A 26,780-nucleotide genomic window follows, 5' to 3' on the forward strand; every position below is an offset into this window, starting at 1 on the left:
TTTCCCTTTTTAGTTCATTTGCATGGACACAAATTTAGCTGAATTTAAAAAAAAAAGAAGAAAATTATTTTCTTGAGGCTGCAACTTGCAAAAAAGATGAAGAAAAATAAATAAAACAGATCAGCCATTTTCAACAATTTATATTATTTTTAAAGATAAATTTCACTAGTGCATGGTTTTCAAGGGGAGTGAATGCAACATCGTGATGAAAAAAAAATAGACATTGTTTATCATTCTTTAGACCATTCATGAGTCTGTGTTTTGCAGACATGCAGATAAGGGAAACTTAAAGGAAACTTTTGGAGTTATTTAACAGAAAATGTTTATGTGACAAAAAGTGATAATGAAAATAAATGTAAATTATTTATTTCATTGTAAAAGGCTCACGCCTTATAAAGATAAACATTATGTGCAAATTGTACATGTTTCTCTTTTTCTTCCTTGTCCCAGGGTACTTCTCATTGTACTATTCATTAATACCATTGTTCAGTCCCCTGATATTGTCCAGATTTTAGGACTGTGGGTTATTTTACAGTTCTGTATTGTTTCAGTATGTTTTTTTTTTTTTGGATTTGATTTGTTTAACAAGCATGTTGAAAAGGATTTTCTGCAACATGGCTTGGGCACACCTTACAGTAACTCAGCATGTTTTGATAAAGATGATATTTGGAATTTTTGCAGTTTCTTGTACAGTGCATGTCAACTTCATTACTTTTCTCCCTCACCTTAAATTGAACTCTACAACAAATTAGTTCTTGGTCTTCCACGGCCAATTATTGAAGTTTTAACAAAACATTCCACCCCCAAGGTCATATTTTCTTTAAGGTTTTTGAGAAAAAAAAAAGTGACAAGGAAAATATTTTATATTTAATGGAGGTTGACGAAACAAGTTGTGATTGCAAGTGTATTTTATTTCAGTATTGTTGACGAACATGCAAAAATAATCTGTATCGGTACAGCAAGAGGTCTATACCTAATCAAGAGGCAGCGAACATGCAAAAGCTGTGTGTTACTGCAGTTCAATTTTACAGGCACTGTTTGTGAAGATGATCTAATCACAAGTTCAAATAACAAGGGATATTGCCACAGAAAATGTTTTTTTTTTCTTGTTTTAATGAAAATGAAATTAATTTACTATATTTTTGTTAGTTTTATTTAAAAGCCAAGACCAGTTTATTTTTTATTTTCTATTTTTAGTAATTATTAATACTTCTCATGTCTGGGAAGTATATGAATCTTATAGTTGCAGTATGTCTGAATGAAATTGAACTGAGGCATTATTCCTTTTCCACATGAAGATAATGCATTTTAATGTCCAAGAAAACCTTGTCGCTGTAACAAGCTACAGTATATATTTTCATTTTAATTTTCATTGTACATACCTTTAGATGTCAGAATTTGAATAAACAAGCTACCATGAATAGAAGACTCTGTTGGAACAGGAAAAATGCCTCACATGATGACAAAGACATATGTTATTTATCCTTTTGAATGCCTTTTAATTTTCTCTTTTTGGTGCAATGTGTTAATGCCAAGGCTATGTCTTGGTTAAGTATGGTTGAGTACAGAGATTTATGTAAGTTATTTTTCAAATTAAAAATAAAAAATTGATATTACACTAACTGCCAAGTGTTGGGTGATGATAACATACACACAAACACACTCGCACACACACAAATATGACAGAAACAAGAGAAGTACGTAAGAAGTTGAAGTTTCTTGGCACTCTTATAAGACATTTTTAAAAGCAGGTAAAAAGTGATAGAGCAGAGGCTGAGATGTCCTGTCTTTTAATATGGATAAAACACTGGATCCTACATTACCCATAATGCAACTCATTAGCATCTTTTATTAAACGTCCCATGGTGACAGCCAGCACTTTCAAACACAGATTGTCTGTTACACATGTTTACCCTCCATTGCTATTGGAGTTATTGCTCAGACTTTGAAGAGCTTCTTCCAGAGGCACAGAAGACATCATTCATCTGTTCTCACAGGTTCAACAGTAGACCTCCTCCCCATGCTCCCCATGATGAAATGACCCTTGTTTGTAAAAGGAATGGAGTGGCCCTGTATGAAAAAATGTCAATAACTGAGTGGTCCAGCACAAGTAGGCTAAGCTCTATTTGTTAATTACAACAGGTACATTTCAAAAAAGGAGAAAGATCAAACAACTTTACAGTAACTACTTTATATCCCCCAACCCACCCCACCTCCATGACCCCAACATCCCAAATAACAAAGAAGAAAAGGAGCTAAGAGGAGAGAAAAAGGCTTTGTGTTTAATTATTGACACAGTAGTCTTTGTAGAATAAGCTCATGTGTTTGATAGACAGATATAATTTCATTTTACAACTAAATGTCATGAGCAGATGCAGGTAAATTCATTGATCTCATACTCTGGATCTGTATCAGACCTGGTACTGATACATTAAGTGGATTGGGTATCATCTTTTTCAGTGACACAGCAACCCCTGGCTTAATGCTACCTTACTTAAAATGATCACAAAGAACTCCAAGTACTGAGGTATAGATTTTATATTTAGATAAAAGCATTCTAGAATCAGATTGAGTATGAGTACTGTCATATACCCTGAATTGACATATCTGAATGAGTATGAGGAGAGAGAAAATGAAATTGGTCTATCTCTAGGCAGGATCATTAACGTAAGTAATACATACACTTTAAAAAAAAGAGAGGCAAGAAGTGAAGAGGTATGATTTTAAAGTAGCTCTCTTTCTTGACTTCTTCATGGATATATTGCCTTACTGACTATAGGCTGGTTAGCAAGACTGCTGAGCTGAACATAAAGTCTAAATCCATATAATTGAATTGATTGATTCATTCATTCATTCATTAAAAAGATTATTACTTTAGATTAGATGATTACTAAAGACTGTTTTTGTGTCCATCAAGAAGAACTCTATACTGCTGTTAACTTCAAGTAATTGTTTCCCTTCTCCCACCAGAGATATATCTCAGCTTTTATTAAGTGCGCTGTAGATGTTGAATGTCTCAAGTTGTTAATTATACTCATTAGTGGCATGACACTTTGCTGTCCTGAATAAAATATTTAATTTAACAACAAAAGCACAATCCAGTCTGACATGCTGTCTGAACTCAGCCTTGTATTAACCTTCCTTCTGCTTTTGTCTGAAAAAAGGGATGACTGGGTAATGACGAATGACTGTGGTTAGAAGAGTTCCTGTTTGAGCTGTATTTAAGGAGACTGCAGACTACATGCATATGAATAGATGTCGAGCTCCACACAGCAGGTCTGTACTTTGTGATTTTTCATTAAATTAAAGCTCACATACGGAGCTTTCTAATTTCTGCTATTATTATTAAATTTATATTGACTTAAATTTCAAAACAAATTTACACTTCATGCCATGTAGTATTACTGACCATTACATTTTTTTTTATTATCTGTTCCTCCTCTTCCTCTCCAACTTTTTGATCTCCAGTGTTGGGTTTTCCAACATTTTCTCCTTCAGTATCCAGGATGCTACTCTCATGGACTGTGATAAAACAAAGCCTGGAAGACACTGGGTCTCTGGTTGTGGATGTTTTCACCACTGGTGAACGGGATGGCTTCAAGAAAACCACCATCCTCCTCCTCACTTGTTGCTTTTCCAGCTCCCTCCTCAGCTCCCTGCTCTTCCTATACCTCCTCTACACTCTGGACTATGAGACAGCGGTGGCTGGAGGGATTGCCGGCTGCTTTGGGACTCTTCTGACAGTTGCCCTATTCTTGTCGAAGAGAGTACGATGCTTTGGGACCCTATTTGTTATCTCGATTTTCATGAAGAAGAGCCGGAATCTGCTCCTGACGACAGGAACCAGTTTGGTGGTTCTTCGAAATATCCGCAACACTATGGAGAACCTCACAGGCCTGATCAAGAGCATGATTTGCAACCTGAAGGCCAAGAAAGCATCGATTACTGCTCCTTTCAGTAACTATGTTAAAATGTTGAAATGGCTGGGTAACATACTCAAAGAGGTTGTTACAGACCTGGGGGTGTTAAAACTTGACTCCAAGCTCAAGGTCTCACCAAAAGTGGAATCAGAAGAATTTAAGGAGAGACTCAATGAAGCAGAGCAAAAACTGAATGAAACTGTAAGGTACGCACAGGCCATTATGAACACAGTGTCTTCTGTGACTGACCGGATGTTTCCTGCCATCACCTTCCTCATACTCATGATGTTTATAGCCTTGCACATTAAAAGATACTGCAATGACTTGAAACACCAAAATCGATTCATCAGCAGCAAGTTCATTCAGTTTGACGAGAGGCAGAAGGCTGAAGGAAAGCCGCATGTCCTTCCTCTCACAACCAAGGAGGAGAGGCTTTACACTTCTCTCCCATCCTTCCTTCCCAGTGCACGAGAGGGGAAAGCTGTGCTGAAATTTGGTATTCCAGTTGTCTCCCATTTCGTAACTTGGGTCATATTTATAACTGTGGATGCCTTACTGTACTGTTTTGTTGATATCGTAACGACAAAATTATCAGAGATGGAACCATTCCATGTCCCCCTGCTAATGAGCATCAAAGTAAGTATGTTTGTGAACGTTTTTTAGGTCTCACTGATACGTTACTGAGTGTATTTCTGTGACACACCCACTTATTACTTATTCATTGATCTTTTACAGGGGATTTCAACCTTAGTTGGTATACCGCTTGGTGAGGAAAGCCATAAAGAAGACTTTTCCTACTCTGTGACCCTTTTTGAGGAGAAATGTCTTCCAAAACCGAAGCTGCTGCTCTATAACTCTGTAGTTCCACTGGCTGCCATCCTGCTCACTTTGTTCATTATGGCCCTGGTGGCTGCCAAAGTGTCCCAGCTCAGGCTGATGGTGTGTGAGCGATTCTTCACCGACGCTGCAGAGCAGAGGGTGGAGTACCTGCATGCCAAAATCCTGAGGAAGAGATTAAAAACGTGGAAGGAGAAAGCCGATAATAGCCTCCTTACATCACTAATCATTAAGGTATGCATTACAGTAATTGCTATAGTGAATGATGAGTGCATTATGGTTTTAAAACACTGAAACTTTGTCTTTAATCAATACTTTTTCTTGTCTTCTCTCATCAGCCACATTTCTGGTGCCCACTACTCTTCACATCTAAAGAGGATCGACAGAGTATCGTATGAGGAAATTATTCTAAATGCTGCTTTTAGCTACCCAAGCAGCCAGACTGAAATACCTCAACAACTATTGGATGGAGACATTAATGGTCCCCAGTGGATGAACCCTACTATCTTTGTTGATCCTCTGACTTTCCCTCTGGTGTCACCATGAGGTTGAAAGTTGTGGTTTACAGTGAAATATCTCATCAACTATGGGATGGATTGCCATAAAAACTGGTGCAAGAGGATAAACACTAATGACTTTAGTGATCCCTGATTATTCCTTATGCACCACCATGAGGTTGATTTATGGTTTTGAATGAAATGTCAAACAACTATCAGATGGATTGCCATATAAATTGGTGCACTATTCCTCAGGTCAACTATTTTGATTTATCACTGAATACCTGCAAAACTAATGACATTCCCATCAGCCTCAGCTGGTTTAAGTTCTAGTTCTCAACTGTTACCATGCTAACATGCTAAAGCAAGATGATTAACATGACAAATAACATATCAGCATGTTAGCATTGTCCTTGTGAACCTCAGCATGCAGCCTCACAGCGATGCTACCATGGCTGTGGACTCTTTTTTCTACTAGTTTTTCTACTGTATTGAATAATTTAACAATAAATTCATGCTGCTACGACGACTCTGTGCCCAATTAGTGTTTTTGTGCATAATCCTTCCTACATGCTACAGTAGTTAATTAAGTTATGTCACTTTACATAACAGTTCAATCTGCTCATTGGCAGTAATGGTAACCATGGAGAATGGTTTATAGAGAAGTCACTTTCATGTTGACAACAGCCAACCAAAGACCATTAATTAAGAGGCTGTAATTCAATTAGCTTAAGCTTTAATGAGCAATCTGCAACTAGAAATGTCATCTTACTTATCAGAGGTGTTTCATATACATTACATCATGTTCATTGCATAAAAAGGCAGGTGACCCAAAAACTTTCAGCACAAATAATCTGCATTATAGCAATATGTACTGTATTTTTGAATGGATGCTCCAATTAAGATACAACTAAAGGAATAACACATTAAAACTGTATTTGTGTAGTATAGAGCACCGGACAATCTCTAGTAACCTGTGATACAGGGGCAGGCTTCTGTATATTACCTCCATGTCTAATGCTCCCCTGCAGTGAGTAGAGCAGATATTTGCTTACATAATCCAAGACAGATGTCCCCTACATGTGCAGTGAACAGCACTGTCCTCTTTCCCTTTAAACACCCTGTCACCGCTCATTAACATTTTGTCACTGTATTCACTTAGCACATGGATCATATTTCTTTCTTTGTAATGTGTTATAAAGAATGTGACAGATGAGATATACACTGATGAGTGTTCAGTGTTAAGTTGGTATATATGACTTTTATTGGTACCACTTTATAATAAGGCAGACTTTATGAAGCATTTATAAGTTAAAGCTTTATTCATGCTTTAAAAAAAAAATTCACTAAAGGCTTTATAGATAACTAATGCACCATTAATAAGAACAAGTTTGTCCTCCACCTTGATGGAATACTTTCAAGTAATTATGATGACTTATTAAAAACTGTAACTCATCTATGACGTATTAGTAAACTGTTTATACATGAGGCTTTATTAAAGCCTCTGTTCCTGTTTTTCTTCCCACACATTACTTGTTCCTTATTTTAGCTCCTCCACATCAGTTTTCCGTGAACTGGTTTTGCGTCCACATATTTGTCGACCGATTATGATCTAGAAGAAGAGTGTTTATAATCTAGTAGGACACATTGGACCATTTTCAGAGTTTCAACCTTACAGTCTCATACCACTGGTGCCACACCATTCCTTCCACTGTCAGACACAAGAGGAAGGAAGTGGTAAAGCTCAAGGATGAGTAGGCCTTCTGTGACTCACACCGTCGCCACTGACCCGTGTGGCAACCTGATAAGCTCACATTATGTCTACGCTGGCCCTGTGGCATAATACCACGCCAGCATGCAGCCCAATAGGAAGCTGCCACATGATGCTCAGTGACAGCTACAGACCTTTTTACCACAGGAAGGAATGAATGCAGTCCATACATGGGCATAGATGGAGTGAGTATGATAATGTGCCATCCTGCTGAATATGCAAATGCAGAGTCAATCTGGGTCAACAAAGCAAATCTTAATACTTTCACGCATGTCAGTGATTTTTAATGAATATTTCATCAAAGGGAAGGATGCTTTTGGGTATGAAAAATTAGCCCCGTTACCAACGGCAACAAACATTTACGGTGGGAAAAAAACAAGGGTACAGATCTGAAAAAGCTCAGATACACTCAGTACAGTAGAATCAGGCACATTCACAACTAAAGCTTCTTTAATAATGTTTATAACACAATTAACACACGCATTCACAAATATAAAAGTGATAAAAGATCCTCTTTTCTCATCACACCACTTTTTTTTCCTTTTGCTATGAAATCATGCATAAGCCCTTTTTTTCCCATTTCCTATAGTAAAATACTTGATTGCATAATGTATGTGAGTGTAGCAGAGAGGGTTTTGCTGACCTGTGTACTGAGTGGAGCTGACCTGGTAAACCTCACTGAGTTAAACAAATATATACATCTGCTAACAGAACATTGGCCTCAGTGTTGATCAGAGTCGACCCCCCCCCCATCTTTACTGCACACACTGATTTCAATGACTGCATAACACATGTACGACTTGCAGGACAGTTGCATGTTAAAAAAAAGAAGTAAAGAACTACTCAGAGCAGGTGTTTCTGTGGAAAGCACTCAGTTGTTTTGGCTTTGGTAGATCTAGATATTCTGTAACCACACAGCTGGAGATCCAAAGTGGCTTTCATGTTCTAGGTCAGTTGTTCATAGAGAAATGACTTCTCCTTCATAGGGCTTTCTGATCACAGCTGCAGGTTTCCCCACCTGCAGGCCAAATACAAAGCAAAAAGAAGTGAACATTGTGTACATCATCAGAACCCGTTTGGCTTTAAACTAGACATAAATCTGAATGTCAGTCATCTGACAGGTGCTTTACAGCTAAACAGCTTTCTATAGTCTCTACTTTTCATTTATGAGACTCACTTTATAAAAGAAAATTGATGAAGAAGCAGCATTATTAAATATATGAAATCCCTAAATTAAATCCCATTACAGTTGGGCTGTGTCAAAACCACTGTCATTGATTCAGTCAGTATTCTCTTAAAGGAATAGTTCAACAAATTTGGGAACTTACTTTCTTGCTGAGAGTTAGATGAGAACATTGATACCACTCTTGTATTGGTAGTGTCTGTATGCTAAATATGAAGCCAATGCTAGCAACCAGTTAGCTTAGCTTGCTTAGCAATTATTGACTATTTAATTCATACAGAAACCATGATGTAAGTTGTGGTTTACGGGGGCAATAGTAATAATAATAATAAAAGTAAAAGTAATAATAATAATACAGCTCAAAGACGCTGTGAACAAGTGGATGTGAATTTGATAGCAAACGGTTAGCGAGTAGACATGTAGCAACAGCATTCATTTCATCATCTTTATGGCTACATAGTAAATGTGAATCCAACATTTACTCTCCCTTTAGCTCTTTTTAATCTCCATTAACTAGCTGCTGTTCCATGCTCTACTATGTTCACCAACTAGTGAACCAAAATACAGTAAAGCTGTGGAGACAGTGAGCTGAAAGACACTCTAAAGCTTTGCAGAGCTGTGGGAAAGTGCATACTCATAAGGGTTGTCACTACAAGCGATCCCTGACATTGCACACCATCGGATCCACACTTAACATTAAATATTGATTATAGCCTCTTAAATAAATAGTCTATCTATGTCAAAGCTGCAACACTGCATTGTGGTCATATTTTCAACACTTATGTTTACTGTATGGTATGGATTTTACATATTGTTTCCATTGTATAATCATTTTAACACTTAACACATTTAAATAAAACATATAAGAGCTTATTTATTGCACAGAATAGCAAACAGGGAGTGATTTCTGACAGGTTTGCACCACTTGCTTTAAGGAGACCAGTGTTGAGGATTAACATGTTACTGAGTGAGGTGTTCTCTTCTATACATGAAACTCGTAGAGCATGACTGACCTGCTCCCTCTGCTTGATGCGTTTATAAACGAATTCAGAGAAGGGTTTTCTGTGGATGAATTTGCCATGCCCCTGTGTTGTCTTCAGTCGCCCATCCTCATAGACCACTTTGCCCCTGGAGATGGTGATGACAGGGACGCCGTGGCACTCCATGCCCTCGAAGATGTTGTAGTCCACAGCCTGGTGGTGCGTCTTGGCTGATATTTTCCTATCAAGACACACAGATGAAAACTAGGGGTTTGCAAATGGCTATAACAAGGTACTGTAGGACTCAATTTCTTGATTACATGCAGCCCTTGTGATAGCTGAAGTATCACAGCATGCTTTCAGAATACAAAGCTGAAACATGAAGCTATTGTGAGACCTTAATGCATTCCATTCTCATCTGAAATTGATTGAATCAGGCCAAGATGTACTCATACGCAGCACCGAGTTACCGCAGCTCGCTTACTGTGCAGCAACAAGAAATATAATGTATTATTTACATTTTTGCTCATGTGATGCTCTTCTCACTAAAAAGCTTACTAAGCACAGAACCTGAGCTTCTTTCAGTCAATAAAAAGGCACCTCAACATTTTCAGTGCTGCTTATTGCATTATTGTGGCAGCTATCCAAATGCTGCTGCATGATCACTGCCATATTATATTGCAGCACAGCCAGAATACTGATATAACTAAACCGTCTGTGCAGGCTGAGTGCGGGATGCAGAATGTGAATGAGTGTTAGAGAAAAGAAACAAGACTTTTAAGTATTCACCCAAAGAAATCTTGTGTCTGTGTACAGCATGGGAGCAATGGTGTTTATTTGCAGAAGCAATTTAAATAATTGAAATGATTTATCTAAAGCTCACACAGGAAACGTTTCCATAGCAGGAATACTTTCACTCTGAATTTATGCCGTGGGATTCAACGTGATGCACATGAAGAAATCCATCATAAAAGCAGCGTATTCTGTATGCACCAAACAGTAGCTGTAGTCCAGAACGCAAGGTAGTGATGGATTAAGAATGAAGGCTGACTTGCACTTTTTATCAGTTGGAAAAACAAATAATTTAATTGTCTTTCCAGTGGTGGGGTGCAACTTTCACTGGCTTATTGCAAGTAATGCAAGCTTGTACTTTGAGTATTTTTATGCTACTTTATACCTCTACTGCACTGTGTTTCACAGTGGAATACTGCACTTTCTCCCATGCTATGCCTCTAGGTATGGCACTTTCAGTTGACCCACACCACATCTCTACTGTACAACTATTGAACGGATTTTCATGAAGTTTGGTAAAATATTCATGGTTTCACAATGAATAAATCCTGAACCCCTGACTTTTCCTTTACCACAAACATAAGGTTCACATTTGTGGTTTTGAGTAAACTATCTTAACAAGTATTGGATGTATTGCCATTGAATTTGGTCCAGACCTTCATGTCTCCCTCAGGAGGAATTACAATACATTTGGATCTGGTGGTATCTATAGGTCAAAATGAAACTTTATCCAATGGTTTTGGTGTAGCAGCACATACGAGCAAAACTAATGATACTCCCATCAGTTGTTCTTTGTTTAGTGCTAATTACCACGTTAGCATGCTTGATTGTGCAATGACAATAAAGATTTATCTTATCTTATGAAGTTTTTTGTACTGGATCCCCATTAGCTCCTGCCTTAACAGTTGATAATCTTCCCAGAGTTCACACATAATAAATGTCAACAACAGATTACAAAGCAGCTGATACAAGTGCAACATGAGCAAATCTATACCGACACACAACCGTCAACATGAATCAATACAATCAAAGCAAAGGATGCACCAAAAATAAAAAGGCACAGACATAAAATTCATAAAAACCAAGACAACATCAGACAGGAAGAGGTGTATTTTTTAAGCCTTACAGACCCAGGAACAGAGCTGCCGAAAACTAGAATCTCTAGTGGCCAATTAAAGTTACATTACATAATCATTACTTTATTTTAATGTTTTTTTCCCAATCACTTACAAATGACATGTGCATCTACTTTTACTGTGTGCCATTGGAGACTCATTAGTTGTATTTCTACATCTTGTTTTAACTGGCCAGGTGGGACAGTGTATTTAGATGACTCATTGTGTGCTATCATGTGACGTACCAAAATAAAGAAACACATTGATCCCAAAAAAAGGCTGCCTTAAGTACGTCTGCATGTGTTTCTTGTTTGTACACATTCTCTGATACTGCTGGGTCACATGCTGATATATTATAAACTATATGATTTCAAATGCTAGCATGATACATTAGGTGAACATAAACAGAGCATGTTAGCATTGAAGAAGAAATATACATTTGGGCAGAGAGGTGATAATCATGTGACAGCCCCTTGTTTATTACTGCTGCCTGATGATTTCCCCTATTGCTTCTGTCTAAATGTAGCCCCCACCGCCCGCCTGCACCCGCCCCCACCTGTTTTTGCCCCTTGCAGTTACAACTGACCACCGGAGAACCACTGCTCTTCTAAACTGACCCTTGATCTGGTCTGTTTTTCACACTAAGGCAGAGGTGTCAAACACCAAGGGGTCCAATCTGTCCCACTGGATACATTTAATAATCTGAAAAAAACTTGACATAATATTATTGAAATTGCTCACATTTCTTAAGACATATCAGGCATCTGTTTTATAAATAGATGGTTTATTGTAGTAAAGTTATAGTATGTATTTTATATATTATTTGTAGGTTGTCATGCAATTGGGCTGTACGTGGCCCTTTAACTAAAATTCATTTGACACCCCTGCTGTAAGGTCTGTATGCAAATGTCCGCCCTTCCTGCCTTTTGTTTCTTGCTTTGGTCTTACTGTATAAAATGCTTCCTTTTCATTTGCTCTGGGTCACTCCACCATCTCAGACCCGCTCTATTTCAGTCCACTCACCAATAACCCAGGATATCAATAAACACCACCATCACAGCAAACTTTCAACAAGGACTTGAATTTTCTTCAACAACATGCTGATGTACTACTTTTAGTTACTTTGTACATTAAGATTTTTCCAAACAATACATTTGATCTGCTTATGAAATATGACGCTTTATTTGTGATTAGAATAATAGATATATCATGATGTTATTCAAAATCTGCCAACAGTAAAATGCAGTTCACGCATTGTTGCATTAGTAATAATAATTAAATAATATAATAGATTGTAAATGGACTTCACTTCTGACCACTCAAAGCACTTTTACACCACAAGCAGCTCATTTACACAAACATTGATACACTGATGGCAGGCTGCCATGTAAGGCGCCAACCTGCTCATCAGGAGGAGTTTTGGCACAGCCTTCACAAGCAATCTGGGGTTCAGTATCTTTCCCAAGGACACTCGGACAGTTGGACTGGAGGAGCCGGGAATTGAACTGCCAATCTTCCGATTAGCTCTACCTCCTAAGCCACAGCCACCCTGATATATATAGTAGTAATAAACCACTCACATGGGCCTTTTCCTTGCATAAGATATATAGTTTACATTTGATGATACTTCTATTTGTTTCTAAGATAGGCTTTTGGGCATTTTTACCTTTAGTAGAGAGTTGATAGTAACAGACAGGAAACAGGAGGAGAGAGAGAGAGGGGTATAACAAGCTCCAGTTGAATTACTTTCAATGCAGAACTTTTTCAAGTGTTCTATGATTGTTGTATTGCTACTTTTACTTAAATAAAAAGTCTGTGCACTTCTTTCATCACTGCATATAACCCTTATCTTAATGCAATTTCAAGCACATTCTCATTAAGGGGTTGAAAGACTTTCTGCAAATTGTAGATAATCTCACATCATTCCGACACTTCATATTAAATGATCAAATGCCATGCATGGTACAGATTGACGATGTCTAACAAGTGAATCATATCTGAATGAAAACACTCAATCAGCAGGGAACAGGGAAATAAGTCTGACTCAGCCACTTCCATGGATTAAATGCCCCCCCCCCAGACACACACACACACACACACACACAGACACACACACACTCACACACACAAACACATTCATACATACAGATTTCCTGTAGATTTTTAAAGCCATACACCATGCCTACTGTGCACTGACAAGATATTTCCTCATTCTAGTAGCCCAATTATGAGACACAAGGCAATTGACTTAGCTTCCTGGGCCTTTCTGGTTATGCAACTGTTTGTAGCTCCTGGTCCCGGATGTTATGAAGCGACACTTGTGCTGATGGCAATTAATTACGCCGTTTTACAGATGAATTCACGGCTGTAACAATCAAAAACGAGGCACTCTCATGCTTGAAAGGCATCATAACATCTGCAGACACGCACACATAGTAAAGACAGAACACACACTAACAGCAAACAAATAGGTGAAGTACACTGATAGGATCAAACTACTGCAAACTGCCCCACAGTAACAACTGTGAAGGTCTCTGGCCTCGCCCGAGCCTTTCAACTGTTACCAGTGAATTCATTTACAGCAAATTACACCAGGGTGTAATGTGTTCTTCTCTAATTCACATCAGCGGTTAGTGACTTCCCTGAGGGGCTCAGCCCAGATTCTCTAGCAATCAGAGCAATGCAGTGCCATTCTGGGTTACATAAGCGGAGTGTGCTACAGTACACATGCTACTGGAATGCAAACTGTCCTCTTTGCCTGGATGTGTGCATGTGCTCCAAAGAACAGCATACTGTCCTCTACTCCACATCTGTGACTTTATTAGAATAATAAGAAAATAACCACATAATCAGCTCTTATACATAGCTGATGATATTCTGAGCTGGTTACTGAAAATAGCTTAAATACTGTGTGTTCTGTACTATGAAAATTGGTTTAGCTCCCACGTGAAATACTCATCATTCTTAAGATCCTCACTATGAACCCATCAGCAGTGTCCCACTGATGCAGTGTGCATCAAGCTTATGTAAGTGTGGTAAAATCCTTCCTAAAAAATAACCACACATGGGATATAATTAATCATTCCTACACTCTATTTATTTTTATTGACTGACTGTGATTCATATGTAAATAGCGTTGCTTTAATTCGCAGCTATAGATAAGTGATGACATACCTCTGACTTCTGGATAGAGCACAGACGTAAGCAGCTTACGTGGCACCAGATGAAAGATAGTTCACTTCTCTTTTCGTTGCCTCTACCTATAGACTATGCTGCTCAACTTTAATAACCTTATCTTATTTAACCTAATGCTTGACAGCCTGGAGACATGCTTTCAAGTCTAGCCTGTGTTTCAGCAGCACCATCTGCAGTTGAAGCCGCTGATAGCAGTGGTAGAAATGTCTGACTCAGAGATAAGAGAGTGTTTTAAAAATAAGAGTTAGTGTGCATAACTGTACACACACACACACACACACACACACACACACACACACACACACACACACACACACACTATCTGAGTACTTTAGTTTCTTTTACTGTTGTATTTCAAAAGCTTTCTCCCGCTCTGCTGAATGGCCGGAGTCGAGTCCTCACCTTATCAACTTGGGGTCCCATATGACCACATCAGCATCCGAGTTCTTGGCGATACGGCCCTTCTGCGGGTAGAAGTTGAAGATTTTTGCTGCGTTGCTGCTGGTGACAGCTACAAATCGATTCTCGTCCATTTTGCCGCTGTGCTGAGGGGGGAGGAAACGCACAAAGCAACCAGTCTGAGTAAGGGGCCACAGCGGATGACAACACTATACAGAATTAGCAGACAAAAGGTCAGTGCTTAACTGTGCAGCAAGCAACTCATTTCTGCCAAAGTATCATATAATGTGTGATTTGTAAGCACTGTTGCACGTCGTAAATCTTTCCAGTGGCCTCGGGGCGGCCGCGCTCAAACACCTCTTCGCAACAACAGCGAGAAAATGCAACGGCTGCACTCTGCGGCAATCTGCAGAGGTTATTGCCTTTTCTGTTTGTGTTGTAAAGAATGACGGATGACAAATTTTCGGTTTCAGCTAAAATGAATACCAGAAAAGTGAGATAATTAGTAAAAAAGTTTTAGCTTGACATCATGATATAATTTCAAATATGCATAAGGAGTCAAAACTGTAGCCTTGTGTACATGCAGGCACAGCTTCCCCATGTAATGACAAATCCTCACAACAAGAAATCAACAAAAGGTGCCTGATCATTTGAACTGATCTTGTGTCTAAATGATGCATACCCCCCCAAAAAAAAGCTCCCGATACAAGATGAGTAATCAGCTTTGACTATGAATCACAGTAAGAAATATCAAGCCTGCGTAAGATGCATGAAAATATGGATTTGTTTATATAACAAGTAGAAATCAGCGAGTAGTTACGTTGACGTTTGCCATATTTGATGTATCTATTTATTCAGCTGGCTGCTTACTGGGATAATGACAGGAAGCTGTTAACAGCAGCGACTGCACTTCACACTCTTTCAGATTTACTCTCATTGTTGAACGAGTGTAATCATGTGAGCGCCACATACCACTCCCTTCTCCCAGATGACAGACATCCTGTCCTCCACGCCGTTCACTCCGTTTGGGATCTTGGTGAAGTCGTCTTTTCCGAGGGCCTTCTGGCACACAGAGAAGGTGCAGTTGTCCGTTCCCGTCACACTTAGATCATCACTAGCAGCACATTTGATGAATAAATACACGAATGAATGACAGAACAGATGGTGGAATTAATGAATAAACATACAAAACAAATTAACAGTCAATTATTGAGTCTTCTTGTGGCTAAGTTAACCCATTAGAGTAAATTCAAGCTTGTATTACACTTATTATTACCCTCAATTGAAAACTAAATTGAATAGTAACTTAAAGGGCAAATTGTAGATGTAGCTTGACCTACTTGGCCAACAGATCCATCAGGTACCCGGGGGTGCTGGGGTCAGGTCTGAGGGGGGGGCCCATGACAAAGGCAGCAGCGTGGGCCCACTCTTTGTTCCAGTAGTGAGTCCCATCGGTACCCAGTCCAGCTGCAATGGGTTCCCCGAACACCACTCGCCCTAGTGAGAGATGGAAACACACTTCAGCTGAATTGAAATTATCATGAATTTCTCTTCATACTGTCTCAGAGGCTCCTGCTCCAGGACACTAAATAATTTAGCTTTGGAAAAAAACATGCAATATCAGGATACAAAACAGAACATATTCAAAAGCACATGTTGGGAATTCTTAGCAAACAGCAGGTGGCAGCAAGTCCACACTCACCATCTCTTCGTGCATTGGACACCACCTTGGCAGCAGATTTACTCATGACATGGACCACATACAGCGGGCAGTTGACAGCATGGGCGATGGTGATGGCTCGCTGGGTGGCTTCGGCCTCCACTTCCTCCGGCCGGCACAGTTCATGGCCCTCGGGCCCCGTGATGCCCAAGGACAGCATCTTCTTAGCCCCCTGTCGAGTCCCAATAAGATTGAGGAGAACAGAGAGGCATAAGATTTAAAAGGAGATGAGAAGAACTGCAGTTCAGTGTCTGTCCAAGTACAGACAGCACTGTAAAAAGGCAGTTTGCAGTAAAATATAATAACTAAACTCACAGTAACAGCAGAAATCATGAGTTTTCCAACCACAAGAGCCACACACTGTTTCACTTTTTTTAACATTTGCTACACCCTAGTGGTGATTTGTTGTCATGACATTTTAAAATAAGATGGATTGGAAAATAGAGAACATAAGAAATAATGTGCAGGGCTTTTTCATGGCAGACATTTTCACTGTCACACTGGAGAAGGAAAAGCAAGATGGCATCATTGGTGTCCCAGTCAGTGGGTTAGAAATGGGATGAAACCATAACTCATTTTAGAATCAAGTTATTAATTACATCTGGGGCACTTTGCTATGACAGCATCTTGAAAGCGAACACACAGAGTTAAACATTGACCCATAATGGTTTCTGTGGTGTGTTTACACAAAGTCATTATTTACCTGCCCCGTCCTAACCAAACCTTCCCTGATAAAAGGAAGGATTCTCTCTCTGTGTGTGTGTGAGCATGTGTGTAAGTGAGTGTGCGTGTGCGTGTGTGTGTGTGTGGTCCTCCTCATGTTACGGGGACAAAAATCTGTTAACACTGTCATGTTGTGGAGGCTCATCTCCCTAATGGGGACAAAAAGCAAGTCCACTAAATGATTAATAATTAATTTTAGGATGAAGACTTGGTTTAAAGTTTAGGTTAGCTTAGAGTTATATTAAGAGTAAGGTTAGGCATATGGTGGTAATGGTTAAGTTTGTAAATGTCAAGGAATTTAATGTAGGTCAATGCAATGTCTAGTGAAGTGATGAAAAATAAACAGAGAGTGTGTGTGTGTGTGTGTGCGTGTGTGTGTGTGTGTGTGTGTGTGTGTGTGTGTGTGTGTGTGTGGCTCAATGTCACAGTCCATGCTGAATGACCAGTGTGTATTAGTTAATAATAATAATAATAATGATGTTTACCAAATAATTATCCATATTGCTTGACCATAATTTGAAAAAACAAATAGCAACAACAAAAGATGCATACATTATTACCGAAAAACATTATAACATAACATGCAGGACACTTCCTCCTAACTACCTAACAGTCCATTTATTCACTCCAGTAAAAGTAAGTTAACACTTAATAATGACTCATACCAACCTCTGCAATCAGGTCTCCATTCTCAGCATGCACCTGCGCTATAGCTCCGATCTCCTTACACTGGGAGAAGGCAGCATACAGCTCAGAGTCCTCCAGCATGAACACATCTTTATAGGCCATAAACATTTTGAAGGAATTGACTCCTCGCTCTTTTGATAGAGTCTCCATCTCTTTCTTGACCTGAGAAGTGGGAATACATTGTAGAAATAAATGCAGAGAGAGCTCTGAATAAGCTTTTTTCAGATGTGAAATCTGTGCCTTCAACACAACACAAGACGCTTGTATTTGGTGCAATTTCAGGATTAGTTGTGTATCAGTTAATAATCTGCTTGTTCACCTTGTCACTCCACCATGTCACAGCGACGTGTAGTGAGTAGTCGCAGCAAACTTTGGGATCAGCTGTGTTACGCCAACAGTCATAGGCCTCCAGGAGAGACTTGCCTTTTTTCGGGATGACAAAGTCCAGGATCATTGTGGTTCCTCCTGCTAGAGCAGCCTGGTCAAACACAGATGAGAGTTGAAGATTAACTGATTTGCTTTTTGTGGGATATTTAATGTTTGCAAGAGTTTAGAAGGCAGCCTGAAAAAAATCATTCATCACTGGGTTTTGATCATAGTGTCAGCAGTATGTTAGTCAATAAGGACACATTAATGAGGTATCCAACCATGTGATCATGTCAAAGGTCAGATGATAGAGAAGGATCAACGGGATGTGAGAAAACTTTACATATGAGATACAAACAAACTGCAGTAAACTGTCACCTTTATCAGCACACTGTGTTAGACAGATTACTCAACACTCTAGTGTCAGTCAGATAAAAACTGACAGAAACAATTGTTTTACAAACATATATCATTGTGCAACACTGACCTCTGATCAGATCAGTCAGTGAGAGAGTTTTGGTGAAGATGATCAAGTTTATACAATTGATTGTGGTGGAGACAATGATGGAAAGAAGCTCATTGATTCAGGGAGGACAGTAGAAGTCTAATGCAGACACTAGATCTGAGAGAATTCACCCCAGATAGCTTTCTGGGGCTTCCACTGGTGGACAAAATAGCAAGAACACAACACAGTCTGATCTTACATGAGGCTTATAATGTTGGATTTGTGACTAATGACAATAAAAATGACAGATGTGAATGAGTTACATCATTTTACAGTGTCTGGCTTCTTTGTTCCTCTGCTACATTGACACTTCTTGCCAATTAATGCTGACACATGCTCCTAATTGGTGTTTGATTTATTATGACTCACATGTGTAGCTGCCTGCTGCTTTACACAGGGGGGACAAAGTAACAGAAAAATTACTAATCTGAAGAAAAACAAAGTATGTTTGTGTACCCTAACCCTAACCCCTGTTAAGATAAGATATATGTTTACACTCCCAGATTGTGTGTGTGCACCTTGTTGTTAGCTTCGCCATAAAAGTCCACAAAGTCAGACAAGATAAAACACCAACATGTGCAAATTAAAGACGTGTTAAAAAGGAATATGGTTTATTATTTTTACAATTCAGTTCACCAGAAAGGATTCCAACTACATCAGTATTTCATGTGTGTTCCCAGTTGGCAAGAGGAAACTGAATGTTGCAGGGCAGTGAGAAAAATCTGCTTAATTTAGCAAGTCCTCTACAGTGGACTTGCACACACAAAAAAGTAATTTCGAGAGCTAACAAAACGTGTTAATTTTGGATTTTCTCGTGTTTGTTCAAGTCCAACATGTATAGTACACATACAGTAGTTGGAAATCCAAAGACAGGTAAGCTACCACTAAATAATTCAAGTAAATGCTTGAATTAAAATACTATTTAAACTACTATACTCCCCGTTTACAGACATCTGTCAGTGTTGTCATCTGTACCTCTGGTATCGTGGATAAACTCTGGTTTCAAGCTAATTCCCGATATGACATGTGCATGGTCATGGTAATGAATATGATGAAGGTAAATATAATGCTTACTATTGTGGCTGTTTGAAACTGTTATTGTGAATGTTGTGGTGGATTAGTCTTCAACTAATTAGATGGTCATTAGCTCCATCCCTGGCTCATTCAATCTGCAGATAATGAACCCAAACTGTCCCCTGTGTGTGTTTGTGTTTGTGTGTGTGTGCGTCTGAATGAGCATCAGAAACACTGTAAAACACTAGGATATATCAATGATGATGGTTGATTAGGCTACTTGATAAGCAGGTGGCCACTTTGCATCAGTAGGTGTTGTAAAATGCGTTGAGTGGCCATTTAGGCCGATTGTTTGCATGTTTTCGTTTGTATTTAAATGAATCAATAAATAAGTACTGAAAAAACAAATCCTGGGAGTGTTGAGAAACGTATGGCAAATGAATAGCCAAATTTAAAACTAATGAATGTTGCTAACACTACATTTACAAGCCGTGGATCAGCTGGAGTTACAGTATCATTGAGTAATGGTAACATAACAGCGCCTTTGTTCTGATCTGAAGGGAAGAGTGCTTGAATTTCGATGTAACTCCATCTTTCTATGTCTAACTTAATGAATCCGGATGTGAGCTTTCATGTCAGCTTGACTCATTATCAATGCATGTGTTCACCTTGGTTCCGATGTGGAAGTCATCCACAGCCTTGGTGCCCATGAACGCCAGCTCCATGTGTGTGTGCGTGTCAATGCCGCCCGGGATCACCAGTTTCCCTGTGGCATCAATGACCCGCACTCCCGCTGGGATCTGAAGATTTTGTCCAACTTCTTTTATTTTCCCATCTTCAATGTAGACATCCGCGATCACGGAGCAGTCCTCGTTCACAACTTTACCTCCTTTTATCAGGATCCCGCTGGGCTCTGTCATCCTGCTGTGAACAGCTGAGTGACGCTTAGAGATGTGAAACAAGCAGAAAGTGCAAAGTGAACAAAAGTGATGGCAGAGCAGCAGACCCGTTTGTGAAACTTCTCATCGGTGGGTTAACTCCAAAGTTCATGTGATGTATCTGTGTACAGAGAGGAAACTGCGCATGACTTTTAAACTATGCAATGTTTTGCAATCAGTCTTGGTTTGGAGACACCGCCCTGTTTACTAGAATATAATGATTCAAAGATCCACCCCTTTAATAATGATTTACAGCATCTTGGCAGCTGCGGTAGCCTATATAAACAGTGGTTTGGAATGTGCAGCATCTGTGTTGCAGATGATGTATATTTTAAACTGGTTTTTACTGCAAGATATTTTGGCTGATACAAACCTATTTTTTAAAGACATGTTCATACAGGCTACAATATAATAGAGGTCTTGGCCAAATTAAGCCGCCAGGGGGCAAAAATTAGCTGTTGTCCTTAACTGACCTTCTGACCCCTCCTCTCTCTGCATTGTGTTAGTTCATGTCCCCTACAAGAATCCTTATGTAAAGTGCACACAGCACACTATACACAGGGCAGCTTTATTAAAAAGCAGTGGGTCACTGGGCAACTGTGTTTCAGGTAGTTTGTAAAGTAAACAGATTAATACAACAAAACTGAAAAGATAAAGGTTATAACTCTAACTTTGGACACATCTCAACATGAAGGACCCATAAAGGTCCTCATTATTTCCACTGATAATGTGCTTTAGTGGTGCATGTTCAAAATCAAAATATCACACATCAATTGAAATAATGTTTCAGGAGCAATAACAGAACTGTGGGCAAAACACAAAGCAGATACTCTGAAGATACTCTTAACCTATAACGTGTGATAGTCTCATGGTTATAAAAATAATGGGATAGTTCAGATCCTTAAAACATTTTCTGAAATATCCCTTTAAACATTTCAACATGATATCACCTTGTTTACTTTTGTTTTGTCAAATTCTTCACAGGAATTTAGTAAAACACTTTATTAAGAAAATGATTAAATGGGCGAATAGCTCCCTCTAATAGTGGTGACAAGATTTAACAGTGGATGTTCCAAACCAGTGAGCTAGCACTAAATAAAAACCTGTGAGATGTGCAGTGTGTAGAAGGCCCCCAAAGCAGAACTTCCTAATACCATTAGTCAGTCTGAAAAATATTACACTTGGAATTATTCACAAAGTGTTATTTCCTTGAATGCTTTTTAAAACTTGTACTTTTTTATGTTCTCTTAGAGGTCAGAGGAAAATGTCCATCCTTTCCCTGCAACCTGGAATAATCACCAGAACATCCCAAAAGAGTACATTTTTACATTTTTAGTGAGTTGTTTTTTGTTTTGTTTTAAACATTTTAAGGCATAATTACAGGTGATACACACCCCCATATATTAAAGTTACACAAAGACAGTATGTCAGTATTGTTATTTTATTGAACATTTGTCAGGCATGCAGTCTAATACTGATAGAATGGAGAAGACAATATTAGAGGAATTATTTGTCATTAAATCTTCATATTTAGCCCTATTTGTAATGCACCAGATGAGTCACAGTGTATTGTACACATGCTACATTCAGTATTTGACAGAAATTCTCTTTGAAAGAGCTGCTAGATCCTCCAGAATACTGAAAATGTTATTGTCTATAGGCCTTTTTCACCGCAGTAGGAAAAGCACAGGTGTTACTATTTTTACCCAAGTGCCCTAGTAAGTCATGACAGTGTGACAGTGAGCCAGCATACACAATACAAGGAGCCTGAAACTGAAGCAGCTATGTGGAATTCAGCCACCGTTTATTTTATTATTCACACCTGTGCTTTTCCTGCTGTCACATTTTCAACACATCTTCTATGTTTGGTATTGGTGTAAATCGCACAAGAGAAAAGCTGTGTGACATATGAAAATATAAGCTATTGAAAGTTTTGGAAAAAACCCCCCACTGCTGTTATCAGGTGAATACTGATCTCAGTCATGTTACATGGTCAGTACACTGCTCCCTAAGGGGAGGACAGAAGAGCAGCTACAGAATGTTTTCAACTGAGTTATTGTGCAAGATGAGCAAACTAACCCTGATATCAGCTCATTACTTGGCCTGCACTTTGGAATAACCTTTAGTAAAACAAGGCATATCATAGTCTCTTGAATTGACCTTCACTAAAAGTGATTTTTTTTTACTACTTGCTGTCTGAAAGGTTGTTTTATGCCATACCCTGTTAAAAATGAACCCAATAAAAGAACCCAAAGACAATTACTTGTAGCCTGTTCACATCAAAGTTTACAGGTCACAGTATGTAAAAAGTTGTGTAAATGCTTTTGTGGCTCTAGAGGGAGCTGCACAAAGTTTGATAAATTCCCTCAAGTGATGTCATTTGAGTCAGTGTTGGTTGGGCTTAGGGACTACAAGGTTGAGTCAAACAATGCTACAGGAGTGTACTAAATAGGTGGAGTACTCTTTTAAAGGAGCAGTGTGTAGAATTTAGTGGCATAGTAGAATGGACTTGGCAGAAATGGAATGTAATACTCTTAAGTATGTTTTAATTAGTGTACTAAAAATAAAAATTGTTGTGTTTTATTATCTTAGAATGAGCCCTTTATGTTAGACAGGTAGCACCCATCTTTTTCATGAGTTTTGTATACTTGTAAGGGGAGAGGAGGTGTATTCATATGGGATGCAATCTGCAACCTCACCACTAGATGCCACTAAATCTTACACACTGGTCCTTTAACACTGGTCCCCTATTCTCCTCCAGCTAAATCAGAGCACTTGCAGAAATATGGAAAGCAGAGATGTCGCCTGAGTTCAACCAATCTCATTTTTCTTATGGCTGAAATGTTTTGACTTTTTTTCTTCATCTCTCTGTAGGCCCTTTTCACAACACACATTTTGACATGTGATAAGCATAGGTGTAATCACTAACATTAATACTGGAACATAGGTTAATTATACATGTTTCAGTGCCAAAATTCAATCATGACTTCACTCCACAGAGGCGCTGGGAGCTGACTGGTCCAAAAAGTAATTGTGTGTTTTGGAATTGTTTATATTTTGTATTTTTTTTAAAGAAATCCTCCAAATACAGCAGGCTTCTGATAATGCTGTGATATCCCTGGAGCATGCAACTGCCTCTCTTTCATGAAGAGTTGTTAGCCACTGGGAGAGATTAGTATTTTACTGCAGTGGATTGGTTGTCTGCACCGCATCAGTCCAGACAACTTTTCTCATCCATTAGTGTATTACGAAAACAAGACACATTGGAGAGACAAAGATGCATGCGCTGGTGAGATAAGCGCACGCACAGGGCTTAGGAACACCTAACCTTCACAGTTGCAATAAACAATAACATGTGACTTAAGAGGATTTACATAAGATGAGAGGAGTAATCAGAGGGAGAGAAAAACCAATGAGGCAGCAATGGCATCTCCTCAAAAGTCTCTGTGTTGCTGAATGAGGAAAGTTGCCATTCTGCTGGATTTAGAGGAAGGCTGTTGTTATCATTTTATTTCCTCTACCAGCACTACAAACCAACACAGATGTCAGTTTCTTTTTCCGACTGAATTGAAATTCAGCAAGCATGGCTCAGAGTGTTGACATGGTAAAACTCTGGCATTAGAAGGGCATAGCATGCACAAAAAGTGACATAAGATAATGCTCAGGCAGATTATCAGTGCTGCCTGCTTACTGCGTTTGTGCTTAACTTCACTCATCATGCTGCAGCTACAGAAAACGTGCACTAATGATACTGCAGATCTGAGAAGGGGAAAAAAGAGCATTATAAATCTGTTGTTTAGTCATTTCTGCAGCTTTTTTGATTAAAAAAAATCTTTCAGGCTCAAGATTTCTGGGAAATGAAAGTGTTCCCTGTTTCTTTTCTTTTCTCTCATTAGATTTGACTTCAATCTAATCTTGCCCTGTTTATTTTTTCACTACATATTTTCCCTTTTTCTAAGTGGATTAAAGAAAGATGTTTTAACCTGCCTTTAAAAACACAGAATATATGCCTGAAATCTCAATGTAGTTCTGTCAGCTGGATGTAACATAGAGACCAGTGTGCCTTCATTTTAATGTTTCTAAGAGCATCTTTTATTATTCGTTCAATGAAAGTCTTTTAACTTGTTCTTTTATCTTCTGGTTTTATGGATTGTCAGTGAAGGAGAAAAATAGTCTCAGCAGCATTATTAAAGTTTGCTCCAAGATTATTGGAGCTCGACTGACAGACCTGAGCTCCCTCTGGAAAAAATGAGTGGTCCCGAAAGCCAGGTATGTCATGTGTCATCCTGACCATATTCTCAGTCAGGAATTCTGTTTAATGCCCCCCCCCCCCCTCCCAAGGAAAACAAACAGATACGCCAGTTCTTTTATTCCTTCAGCCATCAAGCTGTTAAATGCAGCTGATAGCAGCAACTAGACACATGCCAGGCATTGTAAACCTCAGCCATAATGTGTGCATATGTATTTATTCATTTACTTTTTATAATCTATTGCACTTTGGTTTCTTGTCCATGTATGACAATTTGTTGCCATTGACAGAGTTGTGTTAATGACTGGTAGATTGTAGACTGAATTGCACTATTTGGGATAAATCAAATTGTTTGAATTGAATTGAATTGAAACGGATCAGTGATGAATCTTCATTCCAGATTACAAATCACAAGTGTAACCTTCAGGTCAGTGTTCAACTTTTTCTGCTCTCTACTCACCTAGCTCACTGTCACTTCTCAGTAGATCATCAACTTCCTGACAGACAGGAAGCAGGAGGTAGCTATAAAGTCAGCAATAGCGCCCCCAAGGATGAGTGCTTCTTGAACCGTTCCTCTCCCTCGAGACACCTCAGTCAAACTCCAGACATCTGCAGACTGGAATCACAGGCTTCAACTGAGACAGTGACAAGTCTGCACCAGAAATGGAGGTTGAACAGTGGGCTTTCTGGTCCACCACACAGAGCCAAACACACTGTCATTAAAACTGTGGTGATCAAATGTTGTTCCCCTCAATCTTCAGACACCTGAAGAAGACCAGTATCCATCATACAAAGGCCCAGCAGAGGATGTACTTCCTGTGCCAGCTGCTACTATTCAACACATCAATCACTTTGTTTCTGTCCTATGTCATCAATAACAGCCTGGTTTTAACTCGGCTCTCAAACAGGACAAACAGGATAGCTGAAAAGATCAACAGTGCAGCCCTTCCCTCCCTACTGCATGGACTTGAATGCCTGCCGGGTTAGAAAAAACACCTTTAACCTAGACCACAACTTATTTGATCTTCTCTGCTGTCTGACAGGCGCCACAGAGGACTGTAGTATAAAACAAGCAGACACACTGATGAGTAATTCATTCATCCATGAAAATGTGTCACTATAGTTTTTTTTACAACCCTGCAAATACAATGCATCTATCAACATTACAGATATGTGCAGTTTATATACAATATATCAATTCTAATATGTGAGCACATGCCACTTATACAAAGTAAGCACTTATTGTTCAAATCTTATGCCACTCTCTGTCACACTGACAACTGTATCATTGTGCAACAGCTGTACATACAGCCCCCACTATATTGTATTTATCATACCATGTTTATTGTACTATTGTATCTATATTAATGCTTTCAATATGCTTTGCAGAAATATGCACACTTGTACATTCAGGAAACACCAGACCTGCACATGGTTCAGTATATAAACAATGTGATAGATTCACTACATTACTGTATGTAATGATATTTATTGTCTGACTCTATTTCTATACCTTGTTGCCTATTTTTAACACTTTTGTATACATATTTTTAACCTATATTCTCATCCTTTTGTATATTGATGTTGGCCCTGTGTGTAAGTACATTATTTGTGGGCATTAGTAGGCTGTAAAAACCCGGTTCTGATCCTGAATATTCATGCACACAAACGCATGGCTCAGGATTGCATTACCACTAATTGCAGCCCAGATGGCAGTGTTCTCCTCAGGTTGAAATGGAAATGTGACCTGCTGTTCTGACTGCTAAAATGTTTCATTGTACTGAAAGAAAATCCTCACACAATTATTGTGTGTTATGTTGGAATTGAAAATGTATACACATACAAAGGAAGAATTTTGTTTGATCTCATGTGATAATTTATTTGTGCAA

The 26,780-nt window shown here is 38.9% G+C and overlaps 2 protein-coding genes across 2 annotated transcripts; one reads left to right on the forward strand and one right to left on the reverse strand.

Annotated features, from left to right (window-relative positions):
- Window positions 1-3,360: 3,360 nt before the first annotated feature.
- LOC128366478 (dendritic cell-specific transmembrane protein) lies at window positions 3,361-5,415 on the forward strand. Its single transcript, XM_053327204.1, has 2 exons — window positions 3,361-4,556; window positions 4,656-5,415. The coding sequence occupies exons 1-2, from the start codon at window positions 3,507-3,509 to the stop codon at window positions 5,049-5,051; spliced, it is 1,446 nt and encodes a 481-aa protein (XP_053183179.1). The 5' UTR covers window positions 3,361-3,506; the 3' UTR covers window positions 5,052-5,415.
- Window positions 5,416-7,284: 1,869 nt separating this feature from the next.
- Window positions 7,285-25,368, reverse strand: dpys (dihydropyrimidinase). Its single transcript, XM_053326522.1, has 10 exons — window positions 25,352-25,368; window positions 20,373-20,648; window positions 18,139-18,297; window positions 17,802-17,981; window positions 16,392-16,581; window positions 16,030-16,186; window positions 15,662-15,803; window positions 14,693-14,835; window positions 9,222-9,429; window positions 7,285-8,043 (listed from the first exon to the last, which is right to left on the reverse strand). The coding sequence occupies exons 2-10, from the start codon at window positions 20,622-20,624 to the stop codon at window positions 7,984-7,986; spliced, it is 1,491 nt and encodes a 496-aa protein (XP_053182497.1). The 5' UTR covers window positions 20,625-20,648; window positions 25,352-25,368; the 3' UTR covers window positions 7,285-7,983.
- Window positions 25,369-26,780: the final 1,412 nt, after the last annotated feature.

This window comes from Scomber japonicus, chromosome 10 (assembly GCF_027409825.1).
Source record: "Scomber japonicus isolate fScoJap1 chromosome 10, fScoJap1.pri, whole genome shotgun sequence".
NCBI lineage: Eukaryota > Metazoa > Chordata > Actinopteri > Scombriformes > Scombridae > Scomber > Scomber japonicus.